Genomic DNA, 27,104 nt, shown 5'->3' on the forward strand with positions numbered 1-27,104 from the left:
ACATACTCGTAGAACCTTGCGTCTTATAGCAATAATTTGGCTTCCTTTTTTCCCCACATGCATAACTTTACTTGTTCACATTAAATGATGTTTGCCATTTAGTTTAGTTCAGTTTATTTGATATCCCGCCAATATTAACAGAAGTTAAACCTAAGTTGTTTACAATTTAAAAGCGAGGGAGGGAATATTAAAACAATGAAGAAAATATACTAAAACACATCCAGAAACAACACAAAATCAACAGATACACAAGGAATAGAAGGTAAGGAAAGATTACAATATATATATCATGGATAGAAATAATAATAATTTTATTTCTTATATACCGCTATACCATAAGTTCAAAGCAGTTTACAACAAGTTACATACAATGAGAGTAAGAGATGTTTACAACAAGAAGTAAGAGATGTTTACAACAAGAAGTAAGAGATGTTTACAACAAGAAGTAAGAGATATTTACAACAAGATACATACAATGAGTGTATGAGATGTAAGGGGAACAGAAAAAGTACTTTCTGGGATACAAAATGCAAATGGAAGAGAACCAAGATGGTCTGAATCAAAAGGAAGTATCTAGTCAGAGATTGGGGTGCAGGGGAAAACAATTTGGGTGGAATACCTTTATAAATGGGAGAAGGATGAGTTAATCTAAAATCAAGAGACTTGAGGATTGGGATGAGGATAGCTGAGGGGGATTGGGCAAGAATTGGGAATTAGAATTTGTTAAAGAGACGGGTCTTCAGTGATTTTCTGAAGTCGGCGTAAGAAGTGGCCTCGAGAATGGGTTTTACGAGCCACGTGTTCAGTTTGGCTGCCTGGAATGATAACATTCTGTCTAGGAACTTCTTGTAAAGACATGATTTCAGGGATGAGTAATTAAAGAGATTTATTCTGCGAGAGCCCATACCCAACTCTTCCTCGCCATGACCCTTCCACCTCGCCCCCTAATTCCAAGGCCCGAAACTAACTATACTTTCCACCTTGAATCTCATTTACTGACATAATGTATCTTTATTGTAATCCATCTGCACCTTTATTGTAACCCATGTACTGACTAAATGTATCTTTATGGTAACCCACCTGTATCCCATACACTGACAAAATGCACCTTGATAGTAAACCACTTGTATTGTAACCCACTTGCATCCCATTTACTGACTAAACGTATCTTTATTGTAAACCGTTTCTATCCCATGTACTGTCAAATGTATCTTTATTGTAAACCGCTTCGAACTTCACGGTATAGCAGTATATAAGAAATAAATTATTATTATAGCTGTTGAGGATGAATTGAGAGGCCAAACTAAACAGATGATCACTGGAGGGATTAAGGCATGATCCCTCCTTACTCCCCCAGTGGTCACCAACCCCCTCCCAACACCAAGAGATGGGGGAAAAACAGCACATTGAGGGCTTGCTATCAGCTGAGCGTGACAGAGGAATCCCCGTTAGCTAGCCGGTTTGGGGAATTCCCCCTGCCAGGATCAGCTGAGCTGAGGAACCCTACATCCCCTCCCCCCATCCCTGCCCCCCCATCACCCGACATCACAGAACCCCACCCCCCACACACACATACATCACCTGACACTCCCCGTATCTTCCACTGCAAAATCGGCAGGAGGGAAGCCCACTCCCTCCTGCCTACAGGGCAGTGTGCCAAGAATGACGGTCCTTCACCCTCCCAATGCATCTTGGTATGCAGTGGGAGTGGTCTAAGGCCCTAATTGGCTTTTTTTATTTTTTGTATTATACACCACTGTTTTTACTTTGTAATTGTGTGGATATATCAAATGGAATAAATTTATAAATCTGTTTGTTTTCATAATTAAAATCTCATTATAGTATTACCAATTTTTTTGGTGTCCTTAGTTTCTGTTAATATTTCCTCATTATTCTGGTCCAACAGAGGTATTCCTTTGGCAGCCTCTTTTTTATTTAACTGTTTTTATTATATTATCAGTTTATTATTGCTATCTTTAATATTTTATTTTTCAATATATAATTATTGTCTTTGTCCCCCCTCTATCCTCTTTTTACATTTTACTTCTTCTTTTGGGCTTCTTTTAATCGTATCATTACAATTCATGTTGGTTACCATAATTTATGACAACTCCAACTCACTTCATCACTTCTTGTGGTGATTTATAATGTGATCCAATCACCTAGTCTCAAATTTGAATTTTTTTTCCGGCTCTAGGATTTCACTTCTACTTTTGTTCCCTGTGAATAGTGTAGCCGTATATTCATTTTATGATATATACTCTTACTTATTTTGTTTTTATTCTTTATTTCCAACTTAAGAACTTCACCATGGTATAGCACCATGACGATGTTTTTGCGCTCTTAACTTTACGTCAATACGTCAGTATGATGTGAACCTTACGTCATTTCAGCAGCTCTCTTAAATTCTCGTCTTCCCGCAGCGTCTTTCTCTTTAGTCGAGTAGAAGACTAAAGCTGTCTGGCAAGGTACTTTTTAAATGTCAATATATAGTATTTGCTAAATGTATTTCTTTCATGGTGTGGTTCTCTCTTCAACTTAGCATTACCATGGGCATTTCGTATCTTGAAGTGTTCGATTAATGCTTAGTGGCATATTTTTCCTTTTTTAAGTTGGCACCTATTAGCGTCTGTTATTTCTCATAACAGGTTGGTCTCACTTTTAAGATGACAGGAAACACATTCTCTCAGATGTGATTTAGGATAGGCTTTACAGTCACCTCTTAGCATATTCGATTTTTCGCGCTTTTTACCTCACGCCCAATTGGCTCGTGCGACACGCACCTTACGTCACCATAGCAGTTCTTGTCTGGGCTTAGCATACTCGATTTTTCACGCTTTTTACCTCACGCCCAATTGGCTCGTGCGACACGCACCTTACGTCACCATAGCAGTTCTTGTCTGGGCTTAGCATATTCGATTTTTCGCGCTTTTTACCTCACGCCCAATTGGCTCGTGCGACACGCACCTTACGTCACCATAGCAGTTCTTGTCTGGGCTTAGCATATTCGATTTTTCGCGCTTTTTACCTCACGCCCAATTGGCTCGTGCGACACGCACCTTACGTCACCATAGCAGTTCTTGTCTGGGCTTTCCTGCGGCGTCTTTCTCCCCCTAGTTAAGCAGAAGACCTAGCATGCTTGACAAGACTCAGAGACGGGAAGGGGTAAAATGCGGACCTCGCGGATCTTAACTGCACAGCCTTAAAAATTTGAGCTCCGTGCCACTTTTAGTCTCAGCATAGGTTATGGCTCTGACAGACCTCTATGACACTTTAGCTCTGACCGATCCTAATGCTTTTCCCTCCCCATGCTGAGACTAAAAAGTGGCAAAATTTTTGCCCTAAGGTCCGTGTCACTTTTAGTCTCAGCATAGGTAATGGCTCTGACAGACCTCTATGACACTTTAGCTCTGACCGATCCTAATGCTTTTCCCTCCCCATGCTGAGACTAAAGAGTGGCAAAACTTTTGCCCTAAGGTCCGTGCCACTTTTAGTCTCAGCATAGGTAATGGCTCTGACAGACCTCTATGACACTTTAGCTCTGACCGATCCTAATGCTTTTCCCTCCCCATGCTGAGACTACAGAGTGGCAAAACTTTTGCCCTAAGGTCCGTGCCACTTTTAGTCTCAGCATAGGTCATGGCTCTGACAGACCTCTCTGACACTTTAGCTCTGACCGATCCTAATGCTTTTCCCCTCCCTATGCCGAGACTAAAAGTGGCACGGATCTCAGATTTTTAAGGACATGCAGTTAAGATCTGTGAGATCTGCATTTTACCCCTTTCTACAAGAGACTGGCCTGTCTGACCTGGTACTTTTGAGGTATTACTTCTTGTTGTGCTTATCCTTATATGTATTTTATGTCTTAGTGTTGTAATTACCATTGTACGATCTGCCTGTATGCCCTGCTAGGATGCTCTTCTTTACCCAACGTGTGGTGGACACCTGGAATGCGCTTCCAGAGAGCGTAATAGGGCAGAGTACGGTACTGGGGTTCAAGAAAGGATTGGACAATTTAGTGCTGAAAAAGGGGATAGAGATAGAGGGATACTGCACAGGTCCGCGGACTGCTGGGCACGATGGAGCTCAGGTCTGACCCAGCAGAGGCATTGCTTATGTTCTTATGCTCAGTCTGCTGTTTTTTGTCCCAACACTGATACATTTTTGTCTGCATGTCTCAAGCTGGCCTGACTAATGGTCTACAGTACACCTTGGTTCGTTCATGTGGTACGCATCTTGTTCTGCTGCCTTTAATAACTATTTGCCTGGTTTTTAGTTAAGTAGACACCATATGTTGCTTCCAGTTCCCAATTATTATTCGTTTCATTTTGTACTGCCGTTCATTATTATGTTTTTACTCACATTTTGTATTACTTTTCATTATTTTTCATTTTCATTCCCATATGTTGTCCTTCCTGTTTACAGTAGTGAGACATGCCTACTTCTTACTTCCATAAAGTATCTTATTGTTCATCAGGTACATCACCTCTGTTTTTTTATAAGATACGTATCATTTTATTAGAGCCAGTCCACTCTAACATTATGTTCTGTTCATGATATATTTCCAATCTTGCCCTGTGTTATGTTTATTCACTGACTTATATATAGTTTTTAATTGAGGGTACAGAGACGAGCAACGAAGCTAGTGAAAGGTATGGAGAACCTGGACTACGAGGAACGACTTAGGAGACTGGGGTTGTTCTCCCTTAAGAAGAGGAGACTGCGAGGGGATCTGATCGAGACTTTCAAAATACTGAAAGGATTCGACAAAATGGAGCAGAGAAAGCTGTTATTTACAATGTCCAATGTGACACGGACAAGAGGACATAGACTGAAGCTGAGTGGGGGGGGAACAGGTCCAGGATGAATATCAGGAAGTTCTGTTTCATGCAGCGAATGGTGAATATCTGGAATGCTCTCCCAGAGGAAGTAATTGCAGAATCCACCGTTCTAGGATTTAAGGGTAAATTAGATGCACATCTCCCTTGAGAAGCATACAGTGATATAGGGACTAAAACTATGCCAGGGTACACCTGGCGGGGCCTCCGCGTGTGCGGATCACCGGACTTGATGGACCCAGGGTCTGATCCGGAGATGGCAATTCTTATGTTCTTATGACTACATCCTTATGGTCTCTCTTCCCTCATAGTGCACAGTATTTTACAGTTCTGTTTCGCAATTCTCTTATCTATGTTTTATAGCAGTATTAGTATGTACTACCCATTACCATGTTTGTCTCATCTGCTACCTCACTCACTGGTATTATCCTATATCTGATGCCGATGTCTCTGTCTGATTAGCCTTTGCTCATATTGGGTTACTTTCTCTATATTTTTGGATGATATATATATATATATATGGATATTGGATGATATATATATCACTAATAATAAAACCCTTACCGCACACGTGCAGTTGACACGCCGTGATCCCTGCCTCCATGATCAGTAGCTCCATAGCAGAGACAGGGTACGGTACTACAGAGTGCAGCGCTGTTCTCACCTTCCTCCAGGCTGCCTGGATGCCTCTTCTTCCATCTCCAACGCCGGCTGACTTCTGCCGCTGCCGTGATGCCTCTTCTTCTTGCTTTTGGACCAGCAGCGGCAGCAGCCATGGTCTCCTCAAGCAGCCGTGGAACATTTACTGGGTCGGCCCACTTCGATATTGTGAGTCGGGCCAGCCTAGCAAAAGGCCCGAGGCTGCACGGCCTAACAGATGCTGGACAGAGGGAGCAGATAAGTAAAAAAAATTACTACAAGGCTACTGCTGCCCAGGGGGAGCAGGAAGGTTGCTGCTGGACAGGGGGGAAGTAAAAGGAAGGGCGAAGGGCTGCTGCTGGACAGGGGGGAGGTAAAAGGAAGGGAGAAGGATTGCTGCTGGACAGAGGGAGCAGGGAAGGGGTGCTGCTGGACAGGGGGAGGTAAAAGGAAGGGAGAAGGGCTACTGCTTGACAGGAGGAGCAGGCAAGGGGGGGGTGGTGGACCGTGGACAGCCGAGGAGAGAGAGAGACAGAATGAAAGAAAGAAAAACAGACACATCTATTCTAGCACCCATTAATGTAATGGGCTTAAAGACTAGTATTAATGTTTAAACCCGTTAGATTAACAGTTGCTAGAATAGAGGTGTAGACATAACAGATCACAAAATTTAATGAAAACTTACCGTGTGAGCTGTCTGTCTTATTTTTTTCTTTCTCTCTCTCTCTCTCCTTGGCCGCTAGCTGTCTGTCTGTCTTTTTTTCTTTGTCTCTCTCTCCTTGGCCACTGGCTGTCTGTCTGTTTCTCTGGCCCCCTGTCTGTCATTCTTTCTGTTTGTCTCACTCCCTGGCTCCCTGTCTGTCTGTCTTTCTTGCTTTCTCTGTCTCTCTCTCTCCCTGGCCCCGTCTGTCTATCTTTCTTGCTTTGTCTCTCTCCGTGCCCGCTGTCTTTCTTTATGCGTCTGTCTTTCGTTCTCATGCGCTACCTGCCTGTCTTTCTGTCTCTCTCCATAGCCTCCTTCTGTCTTCCCCCAGAACAATCCAAGATTGCTGCCTGCCCCCCAGCACACCCCTCCCCCAAAGCATAGCAAGTTTGCTCCCTGGCCCCCTTTCCCTCTCCCCCCCCCCCACTTCCCTGTGCAGCAGCAGCATTTCCCTCCCATCTTTCCCTGTGCAGCAGCACCCCTTACCTGCTCCCCCTGTCCTGCAGTAGCCCTTCTCCCTTCCTTTTACCTCCCCCCTGTCTAGTAGCACCCCTTCCCTGCTCCCCCTGTCCTGTAGTAGGCCAGCCATCAGTAGCGTTTCTCATCCGCCCCTCCCCTCTCCTCCCAGGTCTCACACAGCCGTTGGCAGTGCAGCATTCGCAACTCGCTGCTCCTGTTTGCTTCGGTCCTTCGTTGCTGCTGGTTCCCACCTACTTTCTTTTTACACGAAGGCAGGAGCAGGACCCGGCAGCAAGGAAGGCCCCAAGCAAGCAGGAGTAGCGAGTTGAAGCCTCCCTCCCTGCCCTAGGCTGGAAGCGATGTCGGCAAAGGAGAAAATCGGCGCTGCAGGCTCCTCTTACACGCCGCAAATCAAACCGCCAGAAACTCCACTGCCGCACACATGCCGCAAATGGAACACGGCCGCGGCAGGGATCACGCCATTTCAACTACGCATGCGTGGGTAAAGGTTTTATTATATTAGAGATATATTTGTTCCTATAATTTATTTTTGGTCATTTGACTTGTTTTTTTCCTGGTTGCCATTTATAGTATTCTTCAAGTAAATTTCTTCGTCTTCTGTTCCTCTTCTCTCTAGGCTTCTCTTTTGGTTTTAATTCAATGTTACTCTTTTTGTCCTCAATTATACTTCTCCTATGTTAAGTGTATTTGTTGCTGTCTTTAGCTTTACCTCACCTGTTTTAACTGTATTTGTCGTTTTATTTTATTATGTCAAGATCATCAGTTCCACTTGTTTTTTTCTCCTGCCTAGTAGTTTATCCTCAACACTGTTCTCTTTGCCTTCACAATGGAATTTCTATCAATAAAGGGATTGGTGTTCAAAGCAATTTAACCAGCCAGAAACAGCTCCAGTAAAATCGCTTGTTCGAAGCTAACTGGTCATAGTTAGTAGCACTTAGCTGGACAGTACCACGGAAAACCAATGAAATACTTTTAAAGAAATACCTATCAAACTCACGCAATCTAATAAAAGACCATGGTGAGTAGTATCAAATGCAGCAATAATCTCCAAGGTGACCATTAAACATCTTGTTCCATGATCAAAACTCACTCTGATACTGTTAAATCAGTAAGCAAACGAAGTAGGAACAACAAGCCACAGTGGTTCTCTATGGAGATCTCAGACCTCATCAAAGAGAAGAAAAAAGCATTCATCTCTTACAAACAATCAGGGACACAGGACTCCAGAGTAGATTATCTGACCAAATCAAGAGCCGTCAAAGCGGCAGTTAGAGAGGCCAAATTCCGCATGGAGGAGTCTCTAGCAAAGAATATCCAGAAGGGAGATAAATCCTTCTTCAGGTATATTAGTGACAGGAAAAAGAACTCAGGCGGGATAGTACGACTCAGAAAACCAGACGGAGACCATGTGGAGACGGACTCGGAAAAGGCCCAACTGTTAAATGAATACTTCTGTTCAGTCTTCACCCGCGAGGTGCCGGGAATCGGCCCTCAACCACATACAAGGATTAAATCAGTAGACCCGTTTAGTAATTTCAAATTTACACCCAGCAGCATCTACTGCGAGCTGTCAAAAATCAAGGTCAACAAGGCAATGGGGCCTGACAACCTACACCCTAGGGTACTCAGGGAGTTGGGAGATGTCTTGGCGGAACCACTATCCGCGCTCTTTAATCTCTCCCTTAGTACAGGTAACGTCCCGATGGACTGGAAGACGGCTAACGTCATTCCACTACACAAGAAAGGCTCCAGGGTGGATATGGCAAACTACAGACCAGTGAGTCTCACTTCAATAGTGAGCAAACTAATGGAAACCCTAATCAAACACCAAATGGATAGGATCATGGACGAGGAGAATCTGCGGGATCCCCGCCAACATGGATTTACTAAGGGGAGATCGTGCCAATCCAACCTGATCGGCTTCTTTGACTGGGTGACGAGGAAGCTGGATGTTGGTGAGTCCCTGGACATCGTCTATCTGGATTTCAGCAAAGCATTTGATAGCGTGCCACACCGCAGGTTGCTGAACAAGATGAGTTCTTTAGGTTTGGGCGACACTTTAACAAAATGGGTTGGGAACTGGCTTGGAGGTAGGCTTCAGAGGGTGATGGTGAATGGCACTCCCTCCGAGATGTCGGAGGTGATAAGTGGAGTGCCACAGGGCTCCGTCCTAGGCCCGATCTTGTTCAACATCTATATAAGAGACCTGACAGAAGGGCTTCGAGGTAAAATAACATTGTTTGCCGATGATGCCAAACTGTGCAATGTAGTGAGCAAAAGCACAACAGACAAAAAAGCAATGACAGACGATATGGTGCATGACTTACTTCTGCTGGAGCACTGGTCTAGGTCCTGGCAACTCAGTTTCAATGCCAAAAAATGCAAAGTCATGCACCTGGGAAGCCAGAATCCATGCAAGATCTACACCCTAAATGGCGAGATCCTGACAAGAACTGTAGCAGAAAGAGACTTGGGAGTGATTGTCAGGGAAGACATGAAGTCGGCAAACCAAGTGGAGCAAGCTTCATCCAAAGCAAGGCAAATCATAGGTTGCATACGCAGGAGTTTCATCAGCCGTAAACCTGAAGTCATTATGCCACTATATAGATCCATGGTGAGACCGCACCTGGAGTACTGTGTGCAATTCTGGAGGCCGCATTACCGCAAGGATGTGCTGAGACTGGAGTCGGTCCAGAGAATGGCCACCAGGATGGTCTCGGGACTCAGGGAGCTCCCGTACGAGGAGCGGTTGGGGAATTTGCAGCTCTACTCACTCGAGGAGCGTCGAGAGAGGGGAGACATGATCGAGACATTCAAATATCTCACGGGCCGCATCAAGGTGGAAGAAGACATCTTCTTCTTCAAGGGTCCCGCGGCAACAAGGGGGCATTCGTGGAAAATCAGGGGCGGGAAACTGCACAGTGACACTAGGAAGTTCTTCTTCACTGAAAGGGTGGTTGATCGCTGGAATAGTCTTCCACTTCGGGTTATTGAGGCCACCAGTGTGGCGGATTTTAAGGCCAGATGGGATAGACATGTGGGATCTATCCGCAAAGATAGATAGTGAGGATCACTGGGGTGGGCAGACTTGATGGGCCTTGGCCCTTATCTGCCGTCTATTTCTATGTTTCTATGTTTCTATGTTTCTATCACAAACGAAGAGCAATAAAGTATTTTGGTTTAAAACTTTGTCTAGAATATTATGTATTTTTTTTCAAGAAATCTTATACTATTTTTTTTTTCCCCCAAATATTTTAGCTAGGAATAAGATTGAGGATATTGGATGATAATTTTCAAGATTCATCCCATGCAATTTTTCATTCTTTTTCAAAAATCTAACTACAGCTTTAAATTTCTCAAGATTTGCTCTCTCTGACAATTATTTATTTATCAAATGAGTCATAGTAGACGAAGTTTGTTTTTTTTTCAAATCTTTCAGCATTGTAGGCAAACATCCACATTGTTTGAGGTTGAATTAACACTATTAATAACCTCTATTACCTGTTTGGTGTAACCAAAATAAATTCTTTCCAACTATTCCTGGAACCAATTTTGGTCAATTAATGGTAGAGAATGATCTCTTTCTTCTAACCCTCTTGTAGTCAATCAATTTGTACCTTTGCTCAATCTTTTGTAAACCGCATAGAACTTCACGGTACTGCGGTATATAAGCTGTTATTATTATTATCATCTCCCTTATCAAATTGTATTAGCTTTATTACTATATAGAAAGCAGATAGAATCAAAGCAAAATTTAGTCTTTACATTTCAAAGAGGGGTATCACCTGCACGAATCAGCAGATACAACTCTGGCCACCTTATTGGGGATACTGGATGGACTATACGCCATCATTTACTATATTTAATGGCAGCCAGTTTAACATAGAAAGAGTAGACAGGGACAGATTTTTCAAACGACGGGGAACCACAAGTACAAGGGGGCACTCAGAGAAATTGAAAGGGGAAAGGTTTAGAACAAACACCAGGAAGTTCTTTTTCACTCAGAGGGTGGTGGGTACATGGAACGCGCTACCGGAGGATGTGATAAGCAGAAGCACGCTACAGGGTTTCAAAGAGGGTCTGGACAGGTACCTGGAGGACAAAGGGATTGAGGGGTACAGATAGGAGTAGAGGTAGGTAATAGTGATAGGATTAGAAGATTAGAGGCAGTTACAAAATTAGTCATGGACACTGTTCAGGCAATTAGGCCCGATGGGCCGCCGCGGGAGCGGACCGCTGGGCAGGATGGACCTCTGGTCTGACTCAGCGGAGGCAACTTCTTATGTTATGTTCTTAACATAGAGAAGTCCACAGAAACCAAAGAAGATATGGATTACCCACGATGAGCAACCACATAATCAAACAAGTGGAAATCGAAAATAGTCACCCGTAGACGTGACAAGGTATAATAAAGTCTAGAAGCTCTTTATTATAATATTGCCTACATAGGACTCAACACAAGCTGTATATCAGCAGAACGCATTCATCAGGAGTCCAAATTAGGATGTTCCCAATAACAGATCACTTGAAAACAAATAAAGAGCTATTTCTAAGACAACGATGTGTTTGAATTAGCTTCTACCACACAAAATGAAGCTTGTGTTGAGTCCTTTGTATGCAATGTTATACGTAATAAAAAGCTTATAGACTTTATTACACCTTGTCACCTCGACATTGCCTGTTTTCGATTCCCACTCGTTTGATTGCCCAGTTTAATATAGATAGGATTGGGGCGATCCTGTCAAATGTCTTGGTCCCTTTAGAAATTGAGCAGCTAATTTTTTAAAAAAAATAAATAATAAATAAATAAATAGTTGGGAGAAATAGTTGAGGGAGAGAAGTGGATGTGAATTTTTAAAGGCCATGATTTGACCACTAACTCCAAAGTCATCTGAGCAAATCTTTTGATTATCCTCCAGGATATTACCAAATGCAACGACTCTACAAGAATCACAGACAACTGAAATGGCTATTTCCAGGTTGCATAAATGCCTAGTTCTCACAGATTACTTTTTGGGTACTTGAAAATAGCACATGATACATCTCACAAAGTTTAACAACATCAGCTGCCTGAGAAATATCTTTGTAAATAGAGAGGCCCAGATGAGCCTATGACTGCACTGACAGACATCACTTCCCAGAAAAATAAATCTTAAAAGCCTTTGTATTTTTCTTTCCTTTTTTTGTATATTTGGCTGTGCTCCACCCAAATTTTAAATAAATAACTGAATGAAAACTAGTCTTCATTATCCAGAGTCCAAAAATGAGGCAGAAAGAGTAGTCCAAACCACAAAACAGAACAGATGACCTATTTGTAGCCTTATTAAGATATTATTGATTCCAATAACCCAACCAAATGCAGCTCTGCACCACTGATAATGGAAGAACTGGAAGAGTTCAGTAGTCTGGTATAAGAGAAGTTTATACAGCAGATAAAAAAAAGAAAGCACAATCTCTGAGTTCCATTTGGGTAGAAGACATTACCTGAGCTACTTCCTTACTCCTTCATCGTTGTCCTTTATCTCCACATGGTAAGCTTGGGTTGCACCCTCACTGCTGCTCTGACTGTTAGGGCCTACCATCTTCCCTTCCTCCCTGGACAGCATAGCTGTGGCATGTCCATTCTGTGATCTTAATTGACCATCATTGTACTCCGAAAATAAAACAAGAAGCAGCCTTACCATTGCAGAGTGGCTGGAGTGGAATGGGGTTTGGAGGCCCTGTTATTTTCTTTTTCCTCATCTGCTGAGAAAAAAAAACATAAAACAACCATGAGATAATGATTCACTCTTTTAAACTCTATCTTGGCAGTGCTCAAATGTCCCCCTCTTCATGTTGATAAAGCATCCCATATATCACCCAAACCGACTGCTTAGATCTGTTTCTGTATCCTTTCAATGAAATTTAGCCATCTGAATGGGGCTTATAAATGAGTCTACTCCCCACTGTAGAACCAACTGCCTTACATCTGAGCGTGCATGTTTTGGTTTTTTTATAATTATTTTGATTTTTACCCTGTGTTGGTTTTCTACTTAAAATTCCCAGCATGCAACAAAATAAAGTCTACCAGGCAAATTACCTTATCCATCCAATATTAATTAGCAAAATGCTGGAACCAACTACCACTTTCGCGATGATCTTGTAACCACTATTTCAGGTTCAGAAAACTTTTAAAAGCATTTCTGTACCAACACAGGGAGCCAATCCTGAAGTAACTGAAATGGAAATTGTAAAAGCCCATTTCTAAACTGTGTAATGTAGCTCCTGGGACATAACGAAGAGCCAACGATGACCTACTTGTACTTGTATTGACTACAAATTAGAGAGATAAGTTTCTTTGTACTCTGTGACGATAATTACAGCTATGATCCAATTAAAAAGTTAACCATTTATGTTTATACAAAATACATTGTTGAAAATATATTTGTGAAGTGCTCAGACCAAGAAACCCATATAATAGTGATGTCACTACAATGAGGTTTACAAGGGGACCATCATCGCCTTCACGAGTCCCCTGCCCTCCCTATATATACTTTAAAACCTATAACCTGCTTGTGGTACTTATCTGTATTGGGGAGCAATTAGTGCTGTTGACTCTCATTGGTGACTTGATACTTGTACTTGTAACCATGACCTAACTGTACTGATCTACCTGTACTAGTAACTCTATTACAGTAAATGTCTGTGTCAATCTGTCAATTGTAACTTCCTGGGTAACTGACCCAACCTCTTGTAATGTAATCTGACCTTGAATTGAATAGGTAAAGGAATAGAAAACCTGATTAACATAATGTTACATAACCATAAAACAAATATACTGTGAATCAATTGAGTCAGCATAAATAAATGAATGCTACAAACTTTAAAAAAAATTAAGAAAAAGAAAATCCTTGAATTATCCAATTTTCCAGCTGAAATAAAGAAAAAGGAGGTTGACAGCACATGTAGAGGGCCATTTTCATTAGGACACCTAAGTCCAACTTTTGGATTTTTCTTGTAAGACATCCAAAGTTGGAGATGGACAAACTGCTATTTTCAAAACCAGCAATACCACAGACCATCCAAAATTTTTTTAAAAAGGAAAATCACCTACTTAGACATCTTGTCCACCAGGATGTCCAACTTTATTCGCTATTTGTGACCACAAAATCATCCAAGTTCAAAATGTCCAAATCCAGACCATTTGGACATGGGAGGGGCCAGCATTGGGGCACCTTAGAGGGCACTGCTGTGAACTTCACATAAAGGGTGCCATAAAGGGTCACCATATACCCCTTATAATTTATATGAAACCCTCCAAAACTCCCTCAAAACCTACTATACCCACCTGTCAGATGAAATTTAATGTGGACAAATGCAAAGTGATGCATATTGGGAAGAATAACCCAAATCACAGTTAACGGATGCTAGGGTCCACCTTGGGGTTAGCGCCCAAGAAAGTGATCTGGGTGTCATTGTAAACAATATGATGAAACCTTCCACCCAATGTGCGGTGGCAGCCAAAAAAAAACAAGATACTAGAAATTATTTTAAAAAGGGATGGTTAACAAGACTAAAGATATTATAATGCCTCTGTATCGCTCCATGGTGCAACCTCATCTGGAGTATTGCATTCAATTCTGGTCTTCTTATCTCAAGAAAGATATAGCCGCATTGGAAAAGGTTCAAAGAAGAGCGACCAAGATGGTAAAGAGGATGGAACTCCTCTCGTATGAGGAAAGACTAAAACAGTTAGGGCTCTTCAGCTTGGAAATGAGATGGCTGAGGGGAGATAGGATTGAAGTCTACAAAATTCTGAGTGGAGTAGATAGGGTACAAGTAGATCGATTTTTCACTCCATCAAAAATGACAAAGACTAGGGGATACTTGATGAAATTGCAGGGAACTATGAAAGAAAATACAGATCGGTTAAAGTTCAGGAAAATGTTAAAGACCAAACTATGGGCTCCTTTTACTAAGGTACGCTAGCGTTTTTAGCGCAAGTAGGATATTACAGCATGCTACACTGCACGCTACACGGCTAGAACCAACGCCAGCTCAATGCTGGCATTAAGGTCTAGCATGCATGGCAATTCAGCGCATGTTAATGCCCTAACGCACCTTAGTAAAAAAGAGCCCTATATGTTGAGGCCTTTTTCTGAATCTTTGTTGTAGAGTTAGCCAGGATATCTCGAATTGTGATCATGGTGATTTAATTTAGTGCAGATAGTTTTTAAGGCAGTTACACTAATTTCACTGCACAACAATTTTTTGGTTAAGTCTTGATTCCTGAAAAGTTTTTGGTGATTATGACAGGTACCAACTTGGTATGCTCAAATATGGTTTTGGTTTTACTGCATCACGTAAGAACTATGAGAAATAGACATTTTTATGTTTACTGACAATAAAATATATAGTCAAGTTTACGTTTCGCACAAGCGACTAAATGAAACAGAATTAAAAGTGTTTTGCTCCCGAGTTTCTTTTATATTCAGTGTCTGGTGCATCACGTTGTAGCATCCAACAATAGTCGGCAAGCATTGACGGATTCCAATTGCCCTGGTATCGTTTCTCCATCGTAGCTATGTCTTGATGAAACCTTTCACCGTGCTCGTCACTCACAGCACCGAGATTTGCGGGGAAGAAGTCCAAGTGTGAATGGAGGAAATGAATCTTGAGTGACATATTGCACTTCATTCTCTTGTATGCTTTGAGAAGTTTGTCTACCAGCTGAATGTAGTTTGGGGCTCTGTAATTGCCCAGAAAATTGTCAACAACGTCTTTCAAGGCTTTCCAGCCAATTTTTTCCGGCCCAACTAACAGATCTTCAAATCGCTTGTCACTCATAACATGTCTGATCTGGGGGCCAACAAAAATACCCTCTTTGATCTTGGCATCAGTTATTCTTGGGAACATCTGTCTTAAATAACGAAAACCTTCCCCTTCCTTGTTCATTGCTTTCACAAAATTCTTCATGAGTCCCAGTTTAATGTGAAGAGGAGGCAAAAATATCTTTGTCGGGTCAACAAGCGATTCATGTGCTACATTTTTCTGTCCTGGAACTAACTTTTTACGGAGTGGCCAGTTCTTTCTAGAATAGTGCGACTCTCTGTCTCGGCTGTCCCATTCGCAGATGAAACAGCAGTACTTTGTATAGCCAAGCTGCAGTCCTAGTAACAGAGCAACGACTTTGAGGTCTCCACAGATATTCCAGTTATACCTGGTATACTGGACATACTTTAGTAACATTTCCATATTCTCATATGTTTCTTTCATATGTGCTGCATAGCCAACAGGTACTGAAGGATAAACGTTGCCATTGTGCAACAGAACAGCTTTCAGGCTTAACATTGACGAATCAATGAAAAGACGCCACTCTTCCGGGTTGTGATCACAACCAAAGACCGAGAACAATCCTTCAATGTCACAACAGAAACAGAGACTGTCGACTTGTGCAAAAAATTTGGTTATATCATGATGCCGGTCTCGAAACACAGAAATTTTCGTACCTGGTGATAGCAAACACCATTCCTGCAGTCTCGAACCTAGCAGCTCAGCTTTTGCTTTTGACAGACCCAAATCTCTGACCAAATCGTTCAATTCGGACTGTGTTATCAGATGTGGATCGCCTGATGAGGATGGTTCAAAATCCGGGTCAATGTCACTGTTAGAACCCTGCACTGCAGTTTCTTCATCTGGTTCGTCTAAGGTCCAATCCTCTGGTGGTTTCGGAACTGGAAGACTGTCATCATGTGGCATGGGTCTCATTGCTGAAGGCAGATTAGGATATTCAATTGACTTCTTGTTTTTGGCAGAGAAACCAGACACATTAGTCAAACAGAAATAACAGTCCGTCACATGGTCTTTCTGTTCTCGCCATATCATCGGAACAGCAAATGGCATCGTCTTTCGAGTACCTCTGAGCCAGGCTCTCAGACTAACAGCACATGTCGCACAGCAAATGTGAGGCGCCCATTGCTTGTCTTGATCACCTATTTTGCAGCCAAAATACAGATGATAGGCTTTCTTTACAAGGGCAGTCATCGAACGTCTCTGAGGCGTAAGTGTATATTCCCCACAGATATAGCAGAATGTGTCGCGGCTGTTACGACACCGACGAGACATATTGCCCGACACCAAAACGTCTATAGCATCAAGCTTACTTACTGTTATATTGCTACAGCTACTATACTACTATACTTTACTATACTGATACTATATACACACACGGACTATCTATATTAACCAAATGAGCAGGATCGGTGTATGGAAGCCACCATTATAGCATGGTGAGACAGCGCAAGCTCGTTCAGACCTGCCCAGACATGCCCAGGATGTCATCTTCCATAAATCAGCTTCCAACCTGGCTAGATTTTATGCATGGACATACCCAGGCGGCACAAACCGTTGTTGATAAGACACTTATGGGAGAAAAAATTGTTTGCATCCAAATATAAGAAAAAATCACGACAAAATTGAAGATTTCTCTGAAATGGTACGTGATGGGTAATTTTTGATGTAATATTCATGATCAGCACCCAAAATTCTATAAGAAACACCCAGCAGTGTTCAGGAAGCAAAAACTTTGTTGTGCAGTGTTTTTGGTTGTACTGTAATTGAAAATGTTTTCATGCATGCTGTCTTGAACTATTGCGAATGTTTTACTGTTAACCGCTTAGGGGTAAGCAGTCTAGAAATTTTAGAAATAAATAAGCAAAACCAATAGGAGGAAATATTTGTTCACTCAGAGACTAGTTCAGCTCTGGAACGCGTTGCCAGAGGTTGTGGTAAAAGTGGATAGCGTGGCTGGTCTGTTATTAAGACATGGGGGAAGCCATTGCTTGCCCTGGAATGTTGCTACTCTTTGGGATTCTGTATGGAACGTTGCTACTCTTTGGGATTCCGGAATCTTGCTATTCCTTGGGATTCTGTATGGAATGTTGCTACTCTTTGGGATTCTGTATGGAACGTTGCTACTCTTTGGGATTCCGGAATCTTGCTATTCCTTGGGATTCTGTATGGAATGTTGCTACTCTTTGGGTTTTGGCCAGGTACTAGTGGCCTGGATTGGCCACCATGAGAACGGGCTGCTGGGCTTGATGGACCATTGGTCTGACCCAGTAAGGCTATTCTTATGTCTCATACAGCAATAGAAACCAAATAAGCTGTGGAGAGACGATGATCCCGAGATGGACTTTTTAATCAAAGTTCCAAATATGCATAAAAATCCAATTTCCAAATAAACAATCCACATAAAGAACATAAATCCACATACAAATCAAAAGGACCTAATTGGCTAGTGGCACAGGGTCCAACACGGTCCGCGTTTTGACAAGATGTCTTCTTCAGGGGTCCCTAAGAGTCCTATGATGATGAATATGTGGAAAAACTGGTGTGTGGAGACTCAAACGCGGCTGGAACATAAGCCCTTATGGCTGCAGGTGGCACTTACATAGCAGTATAGTAGGATATTGGTGGGTTTTGGTGGTGTGACAGGGAAGAGCCTGTCACTAGGGTAAACCCTGAACCAAACCCTGCACTACCCCAAACTGTTCCTATTCCGAGGGAAAGGAATAGATCATTGAAACCAGTTATTAAACTTATCAACAGACAAGAAGTGTAGCTTATAGGGGATAGCACAGAGAAGTCTAAGATTTCTGCCATGCTTCCCTGTCATTCCTTTTATAAGAAAGCTGAAGAAGCCCACTTTAAACCACAGGCAGCAGTATCCGAGAAACCTCCTCCTGACTTCCTAAGTCACTATGCCATTACTGACCTGCCTTTAAACCTGGGCCAGTGTGGTAGGGAACCAGTTCACCCTTTTAATAATCTGATGGGCCACCCAAGTAGGGAAGCATCATTTACAGTATCCTGTATCATGTTTCTATGTTTCCTCCTAGACTTATAGATTGGAGACCAGTACCAGTAGGTGGAATATATATGATTTTTCCCCCCCCCCCAGGAAATAACAGCCACATGGCCTGGAAGGTTCAGCTTTGGAGTCAGAAGACAGTGGTACCATCTATGCAAACCTGGACTAATAGTGACCATCCAAGTAAATTTTACTCCAACCTGCAATTTAATTGTGTGCCCAGAGATAATCCTTATCTTATTCTGCCCTTACATGATGAATTCAAACAGCTTTTGCAAGCTAATCTCACATGAATTTAGTGCAATAAGAATATATCACCAGCAGTTTTGATCGGCATTGTTTCTTGTTAATATTCTTTATTCATTTTCAAAATTACATTAAGTGTAAAATATATTCATTCACAGTAACAATAAATATATCACTTATAAACAATCATTGGTACATTATATAAATTTTTATCCCTTCCCCTTTCCCATCCCTCCCATCCATATCTTCCATTATTATATAATATATGTAATAATAAAAATATCACCCTCCCTATATCCTGAACTGATAATTAAAAGGGAAATAATTTTACTTAATCCTTACAATATTTTGTTAATGGTTTCCACACATCCTGAAACTTCTTAAAGTATCCCCTTTGTAAAGCAATAAATCTTTCCATTTTATAGATATGGCATAAAGAATTCCACCAAAAGTTATAATTTTATCTCCTCCAATCCTTCCAATTATATGTAATTTGCTGAATGGCAACCCCAGTCATTATTAGTAATAATTTATTGTTGTTAGCAGAAATCTGACTTTTTGCTCTCATTTCCATACCAAATATCACAGTATCATAAGATAACGCCACTGGGTTATATAGCGTTGTTTCTATATAACCAACATAGAATGTCTTCAAAAGAAGCATTAAATACTTACTTTCGTCATTGGAAACATTCTCCAGAGAAGCATGACTAGAATAACGCTTGTTTTCACTCTCACTAAGGCACCTTTCTATCCAGCTCTCTGTAAAGAGACAGAACAGTATGAAGCTGTGAGTTAACATTTCTCAAATATTCAGTACAATGACTTTATACCAGGCCATCTAACATTTGCTGCACATACTACACAGAACTCAAAGTGAAAAGTCAAAAATGTTACAGGCAAATGTAACATAGGTGAGCTGGGGAACGAAACACCAGCACAGCACATGAAAGATCCAGCAAAGTAAAAATAACTGCAGAAAATATGCTCCTTAAATGGCAGAAAACAAGCAATCGAAAGGGGAGAAACAGACCTCAAGAGTCATTATCACTTTACATAAAGACATTTAAAAACAGTGAACTCGCAGTCATCGGTCAAAAGCCCCCTCCAAGAGCGTTTTGGCTTCTTGGAACCATGGGCTGCTGAGCAGGGATGGTGTGCATCCATCAAAGAAGACTACTAAAATGGTATGTGGTCTTTGTCATAAGGTGTATGGTGACAAACCTACCCCCGTGTTTTACGAAGCCACACAGCAACGGTCTAATCTAATCTAATCTAAACCTTAAGTTTATATACCGCATCATCTCCATGAGTATGGAGCTCGACACGGTTTACAAGAACTTAAAATAGTAGGTAGAGAGGAAGAAACGGTCCTTTAAATCTCTATGGGCTTCGGGGCCGTTACCGCAGTGCAGCCGCTAGCGCGGCTTCGTAAAACAGGCCCTTAAAGATCTTAATCTGTATACTTTGGAGGAAAGGCGGGAAAGGGGAAATATGATGGAGATGTTTAAATACTGTACCTATGTGGCATATGTATATGAGGTGAGTCTCTTTTAATTGAAAGGAAACTCCAAAATGAGAGGGCATTGGATGAGGTTAAGAGGTGATAGGCTCAGGAGTAATTTAAGGAAATACTTTTTTTACAGAAAGGGTGGCAGATGCCTGGAATAGTCTCCTGGTAGAGGTGGTGGAAACAAAGATTGTGTTTGAATTCAAGAAAGTATGGAACAGGGACATGGGATTTCTTAGGGAGAGGAGGAGATAGTAGATGCTGCAGATGGGCCATTTGGCCTTTATCTGCCATCATATTTCTGTTTCTGTGTTTTAATTTTTAAAGTTCACTTATAAATTTAAAACCATTTATATTAGATGTGAAAAAAAATAATGGAAAAGGTGAGATTTATCTAAAAAAATATACATCCAAACATCTTTGAGCAAAGAAGTTTCTCACTGTCTTCCAAAATTGGCCAGAACTTCATCAGAATGGCTGCCTCAGAAGCTTCAGAATAATTTCTAACAGTATAATACTATTTTAGCAAGAACATCCAAGTCAGAAAATGGACATCCAAGCCTATATGTCGCATATGGAAGTTGAATCGGTGTGGTGAGGAAGTGCTGGACCTCGGCATGAGGAAGGGAATGTTCAGCTTAGGCAGTACCTCCCTACCACTGGGCAGACCTTGGCATTTTGCCAGCTTCGCTCTGTGGTAGCTACGCCTCTGATTTGGCTGCTGTTTAGCTATGCATGGAGGCCTGTTCCTGAAGATGTCATAGAGCCCTGTTTCCCTTGCCATTTCCACATTCAGGGGAGAAAGGGGGACAGCAACTACTGGGAGATTAAGGAGGAGTATAAATATTCCGTGCAAAGAGACTAGATTATGCTGGTACCTTGTGCCCTCTGAGATAGCCCCTCTATCTCTAATATTGATGTTGTGCTGTTGAAGTTTGTACAAGTAAGCCATCCATTCCTCTCTCTTCTCCTATACTGAATAGGTTCATTTTCTTTTGTTGTGAACTGGGCCCAGCTGGTCTGCTGTCGTAAGGTGCTTCACCACAGGCCCAGAATACCAGTCTGCTCTGATTAGATGGAACCTGACTGGTAATTTAACTTATGATTTAAATGTGCTATATCAGTGATCTCAAACACGCGGCCCGGGGGCCACATGCGGCCCGCCAGGTCCTATTTTGAGGCCCTCGGTATGTTTATCCTAATCACAAAAGTAAAATAAAACAGTTTCTTGATCCATATGTTTCTCTAGCTATAAATTACAATATTATTATTAAGACTTAGCTAAAAGGAAAGATTTATAAACTATAAAGAGTTTTACCTCATAAAAAATAGCCATTTCTTTAAAAAGGCAGTAACTATTTTTTCTGAGGCCCTCCAAGTACCTACAAATCCAAAATGTGGCCCTGCAAATGGTTTGAGTTTGAGACCACTGTGCTATATGCACCAGTCCTGGGGGAATGCATGTTAGCTGGTGTGTGTTGCACCCTCTGCCTCTGCCATCATTCCAGGCATATTTTGTGTATCTTGTACTATGCTGGCCTGTTCTAATAGTATATTATGAACAGACTGACTCTGTAACAGTATCACAACCCCGGAGGAGGACCCGTTGCACAAAAACTTAGCTCAGAGATATAAAACTCTGAAGAGGGAGAGGTAACCCCCTCTTAGGAAAAGAGTTTATCTTCCAATCATTGCTTCATAATATGTAACAAACGAGTCCAGCTCAAAGGTATAAAAGGTTCAGCTGTGTATATATCTTAATGATGATGCAATATGCATTCCAAATACTTTCAAAAATCAGGTAAATTTTGCATTCAGGTAAGCACTGAAATATTCATATGGATAAGTCTCAAAAAATACTTATCAGGGTCCCGACGCGGCCCCGTTTCGGTGTCTACTTCAGGAGACCCCGTCCGACTAATAGAATTCTGCCATAGGTTAATAACTATAAAAAATTTCCAAAGCAGGTTCGTTCTACAGTTGAAAAATCTCCGTCGGGACCCTGATAAGTATTTTTTGAGACTTATCCATATGAATATTTCAGTGCTTACCTGAATGCAAAATTTACCTGTTCTTTGAAAGCTTTTGGAATGCATATTGCATCATCATTAAGATATATACACAGCTGAACCTTTTATACCTTTGAGCTGGACTCGCTTGTTACATATTATGAAGCAATGATTGGAAGATAAACTCTTTTCCTAAGAGGGGGTTACCTCTCCCTCTTCAGAGTTTTATATCTCTGAGCTAAGTTTTTGTGCAACGGGTCCTCCTCCGGGGTTGTGATACTGTTACAGAGTCAGTCTGTCTTGTTCATAGCATAGTGCTTTTTCTGACTCTTGGTTATACTCTTCCTGCTTATAGTGGAAACACTGTTCTAATAGTAATCAGGAGCCTGGTAAAAATATGTTTTACTCTGAATCCTCTCCCTGTAAATCCTCAGCGGTCAGCTCGTCCTCTCAGTGTTTTGGATTCAGCACTGGACCCAGCCACACAATGCAATACATCATTACTCACAAAGCTAAGCTTGCCTGCTGGCCTTTAGGACAGCCTCATAACATTTCCACTTCACAAGTCTTCTTGCTGCACTGCTGCACTACTCATGCGGTTGCCATGGCACCATTGCTATGGAAACGTGCCTATAGTCACCTGGTAAAATAGGCCTACAGATCTCAAACGTCATGCATAATCCACGATAGAGACCATTTACCAGACTAATAAATATCTAAATGGGGAATTTAGCAGCAAGAAGCCCCTCCAGGAAATTGACAGAGAGTGGGGTGTCACCACACAAAGGTAAAGTGTGGCCCCTCCAGGAGAATGACAGAATAGCATTCAGTAGCAACAGTGCAAAGTAAAATTTTGGAAGGGTTCTCAGATATACCTCAGAAAATACGAGAATAGTTATAAGTGGATTCTCTTGTTCCCTGGAAGTGAAGCTTGGGTGGAATTTATACTACGAGTGGCATTTCACCAAGCAATGGCAAAAAAGAAGAACAACACAGAAAGACATATCAACAAGTAATGGCAAAAGAGAGGCTTCTCTGGGAGACTGACATTTATTTATTTGGGTTTCTATCCCATCCTCCCAGATGAGCTCAGAATGGGTTACAAAAGAACATCTACAGTTGGCTGATGGACAGTTTGACATCTGAGAACAGAGAAGAACAAAACACAGGAGATCACAGACTTCGGGCAACATGAATTAGACCAAACATCCAACAGGGTTCAGATATCCAGGAGACAATATAAGAATTAAATCAACTGAGCATGATAAACAGAGATATCTCTATGAAAATGACAGAGAATGACATCTCACTAAACAGTAGGAAAGAGTGACCCCCTCCGGAGAATGAGAACATCTCACCACACAATAGCAAAGAATGCCCCCCTCAGGAAAAATGGCGGAGAGTGACGTCTTGCCCAACAATAGCATAGAGCAGTGATTCCCAAACCTGGTTTTGGAGGCACTCCAGCCAGACAAGTTTTCAGAATATCCACAATAAATATTCATGAAAGAGATTTGCATACACTGCCTCCACTGCATGCACATCTCCCTCATGAATATTCATTGTGAATATCTTGAAAACCTGACTAGGTTGCCTCCAGGACCAGGTTAGCTTTTGAACCATTGAGCACAGAATGAACCCTCAGGAGGATAAGACAGAATGATATCTGACCCAACAGTAGCAAAGAGTGGCCCCTCTGGGAAAAAAGGGGAATTAACAGAATATACTAAAAATAAACAACAGCAAAGTTTGGCCTCTTTTGGAGAATGACAGAGAGAGACATCTTTGCATACATTGGCAAAAAGTGGACCCCTCCAGAAAAATGGCAGGGAACAACATCTCACCACACAATAGCAAAGAGAGGAGAATCAAGAGTCATTAACAGTGACAGAAGAATTGCATTTATAAAGAATGTAAATATAATAAGCCTTGGAGTGCAGACTATATTGACCATACAGGTCAATATAGGGATCATATAGGGATGTCTTTCCTTGATGTCAATCCTTTTTCACAATCATACCTTTCAGGTAAAAACACAAACTGAAAGCGTGGGACAGGCACATGGGATCTCTTAGGGAAAGGAAGAGATAGTGGGTACTGCAGATGGGCACACTGGATGAGCCATTTGGCCTTTATCTGCCGTCATGTTTCTATAATCATAAAGCTCTATGACCTCACAATGCAAGTGTTAAGCTTATAACAATAATGCTTTATGACCTCACAATCCAAGTGTTAAGAGTTTAGCTTATAATGCTCGATGACCTCACAATGCAGGTATAAAGGTCCAGATTCACAAAAGATAGCAATTCATTCATTGTTGGCTGATTCTCTGGTCGATTTTTAAACAGCGATTGATTCACTATCAAGTTTGCTTGCAAATGATTTGCATGGAGGTGAAAACAGGTTTAACGATGATCGCTGACTTTAGTGAATCGGGGCCAAAGTCTATATGGAGAAGATGAGATAGCAGTTGCTGCGGATGGGCAGATTGGTTGGGCCATTTGGTTTTTATCTGAGTCATGTTTCTATGTCTCTATAATCATTCCTCCTATCCCGCCCCATTCCTGTAAGCTCTGCCTTAACTGCACAATCCTTAAACACTTATGTGTTTGAGGCTTATGCAGATGAGGATGGAACTTGCAGGAATGGGGCAGGGACAGGAAAAGAATTTGTGGGGACAATATGGGAAAATGAGTTCCCACAAGGACGGGGAAAAATTTGTCCCCGTGTCATTCTCTAAATAAGAACTCACATGGTAGTTTTTCTCAGGAAACTACAAAGCCATGGAATAAAGGGAGATATACTAAGATGGATAGGCAACTGGCTGGAAAACAGAAATCAGAGAGTGGGCATAAATGGGAAGTTCTCAGACTGGGAGAAAGTGACTAGCGGTGTACCCCAGGGCTCGGTACTTGGGCCCATCGTATTTAATATTTTCATCAATGACCTAGAAGAAGGAACATCCAGTGAGATCATCAAGTTTGCGGACGACACAAAGCTATGCCGGGCAATCAGTGCGCAGAAGGATAGCGAGGAACTCCAGAGTGACTTGTGTCAGTTAGAGAAACAGGCAGAGAAATGGCAGATGAAGTTAATGTGGAAAAGTGCACAGTAATGCATTTGGGCAGAAAGAACAAGGAACATGAGTATAGAATGTCAGGTGCAACTCTGGGTAAGAGAGAACAAGAAAAGGACCTGGGTGTACTGATAGATAGGACCCTGAAGCTGTCGGCACAATGTGCGGCAGCGGCAAAGAAAGCGAATAAAATGTTAGGCATGATAAAGAAAGGAATCACGAGTAGATCGGAGAAAGTTATAATGCCGCTTTACAGAGCAATGGTCAGACCACACTTGGAATACTGTGTCCAACATTGGTCTCCCAACTTAAAAAAGGACATAAAACTGCTGGAGAGGGTGCAGAGATGAGCAACAAAGCTAATAAAAGGTAGAGAACTTGGAATACGAAGAACGACTTAAGAGACTGGGATTGTTCTCCTTTGAGAAAAGGAGACTGCGAGGGGATATGATCGAGACTTTCAAAATACTGAAAGGAATCGACAAAATAGAGCAGAAAAAAAAAATTATTTACAACGTCCGATGTGACACGGACGAGAGGACATGGACTGAAGCTGAGGGGGTACAAGTCCAGGACAAATATCAGGAAGTTCTGCTTCACGCAGCGGGTGGTGGACACCTGGAATGCTCTCCCGGAGGAGGTTGTTGCGGAATCCACCGTTCTAGGATTCAAAAGCAAACTAGATGCACATCTCCTTACAAGAGGCATAGAGGGATATGGGTGACTAGAATTACACCAGGTGTACACCTGGCTGGGCCTCCGCGTGTGCGGATCACCAGACTTGATCTGGAGATGGCGGTTCTTATGTTCTTATTGGCAAGAATAGAGCCCTTAAATCCAAGTGAGGACAGTATATTAAGAAGTAGGTGGTGGTCAACAGTGTCAAATGCAGCAGATAGGTCAATAAGGATATGGATGGACTAGAGGCTTTTGGATCTGGCATTGGAGACTTTAGCAAGGGCAGATTTTATAAAATGCAGAGGGCGAAAGCCTGATTCAAGTGGGTCAAGAATAGCATGAGATGAAAGTCAAGACAATGGCGGTGAACAGCACGCTCAAGTAGCTTGGATAAGAAAGGGAGGAGAGAGATGGGGCAATAATTGGAAGGACAGGTAGGGTCCAGTGAGGGTTTGTTGAGGAGTTGTGTAGCTATGGCATGTTTGAAGATATCAGGAATAATTACAATGGAAAGTGAAAGGTTGAGGATATAACAGATAGAAGGGATGACAGCAGTAGAGATGGTGCTGAGTAGATGAGTGGGAATTGGATCAGAGGAACAGGTAGTGAGTTTGGAGGAGGAAAGAAAATGTACAGTTTCCCCTTCAGTAATTTCAGAAAAGATGTCAGGAGTTGAAGGAAGGTTGACAGAATGGACTGGAGGCAGGAGACGTGGAGGTGACCTGGTTGAGAACATTACATTACTGTTAACCTAGTCGAGCTCCTTTTGCTTGATGACCCGGTCTATAAAATTAAGTTTTAGCTTAGATCTTAGATCTTGTGAACCTTTGTTGTAGAAGTACTTAGCCACAGTCTGGGGGGATTGGAGTTGAGGGCACTTTGAGAGTTCAGTGTGGCAAAGAGACGATGATGTGTTAATTCAAACCTCACTCCAGTAAGTGAAGGAACAGCTGCTATGTTCATCTGAGATAATGAAAGAATACATGATGGGAAATGTGGAACAAGAACATATAAGGAGATAAATGCAAGTTCAGACCATTCTTGCCACTAGTACTTTAACTTCTTTGAACTTTG

At 41.9% G+C, this 27,104-nt stretch overlaps 1 protein-coding gene across 1 annotated transcript in view; it reads right to left on the minus strand.

Annotated features, from left to right (window-relative positions):
* The window catches only part of RFX4 (regulatory factor X4), a 177,776-nt gene that overhangs the window by 114,071 nt on the left and 36,601 nt on the right, over nucleotides 1–27,104 (minus strand). Inside the window, 2 exon segments of the mRNA XM_033952801.1 lie at nucleotides 12,342–12,405; nucleotides 19,433–19,519. Coding sequence (XP_033808692.1) covers nucleotides 12,342–12,405; nucleotides 19,433–19,519 — 151 coding nt within the window.

The sequence above is a fragment of the Geotrypetes seraphini genome, chromosome 7 (assembly GCF_902459505.1).
Source record: "Geotrypetes seraphini chromosome 7, aGeoSer1.1, whole genome shotgun sequence".
NCBI lineage: Eukaryota > Metazoa > Chordata > Amphibia > Gymnophiona > Dermophiidae > Geotrypetes > Geotrypetes seraphini.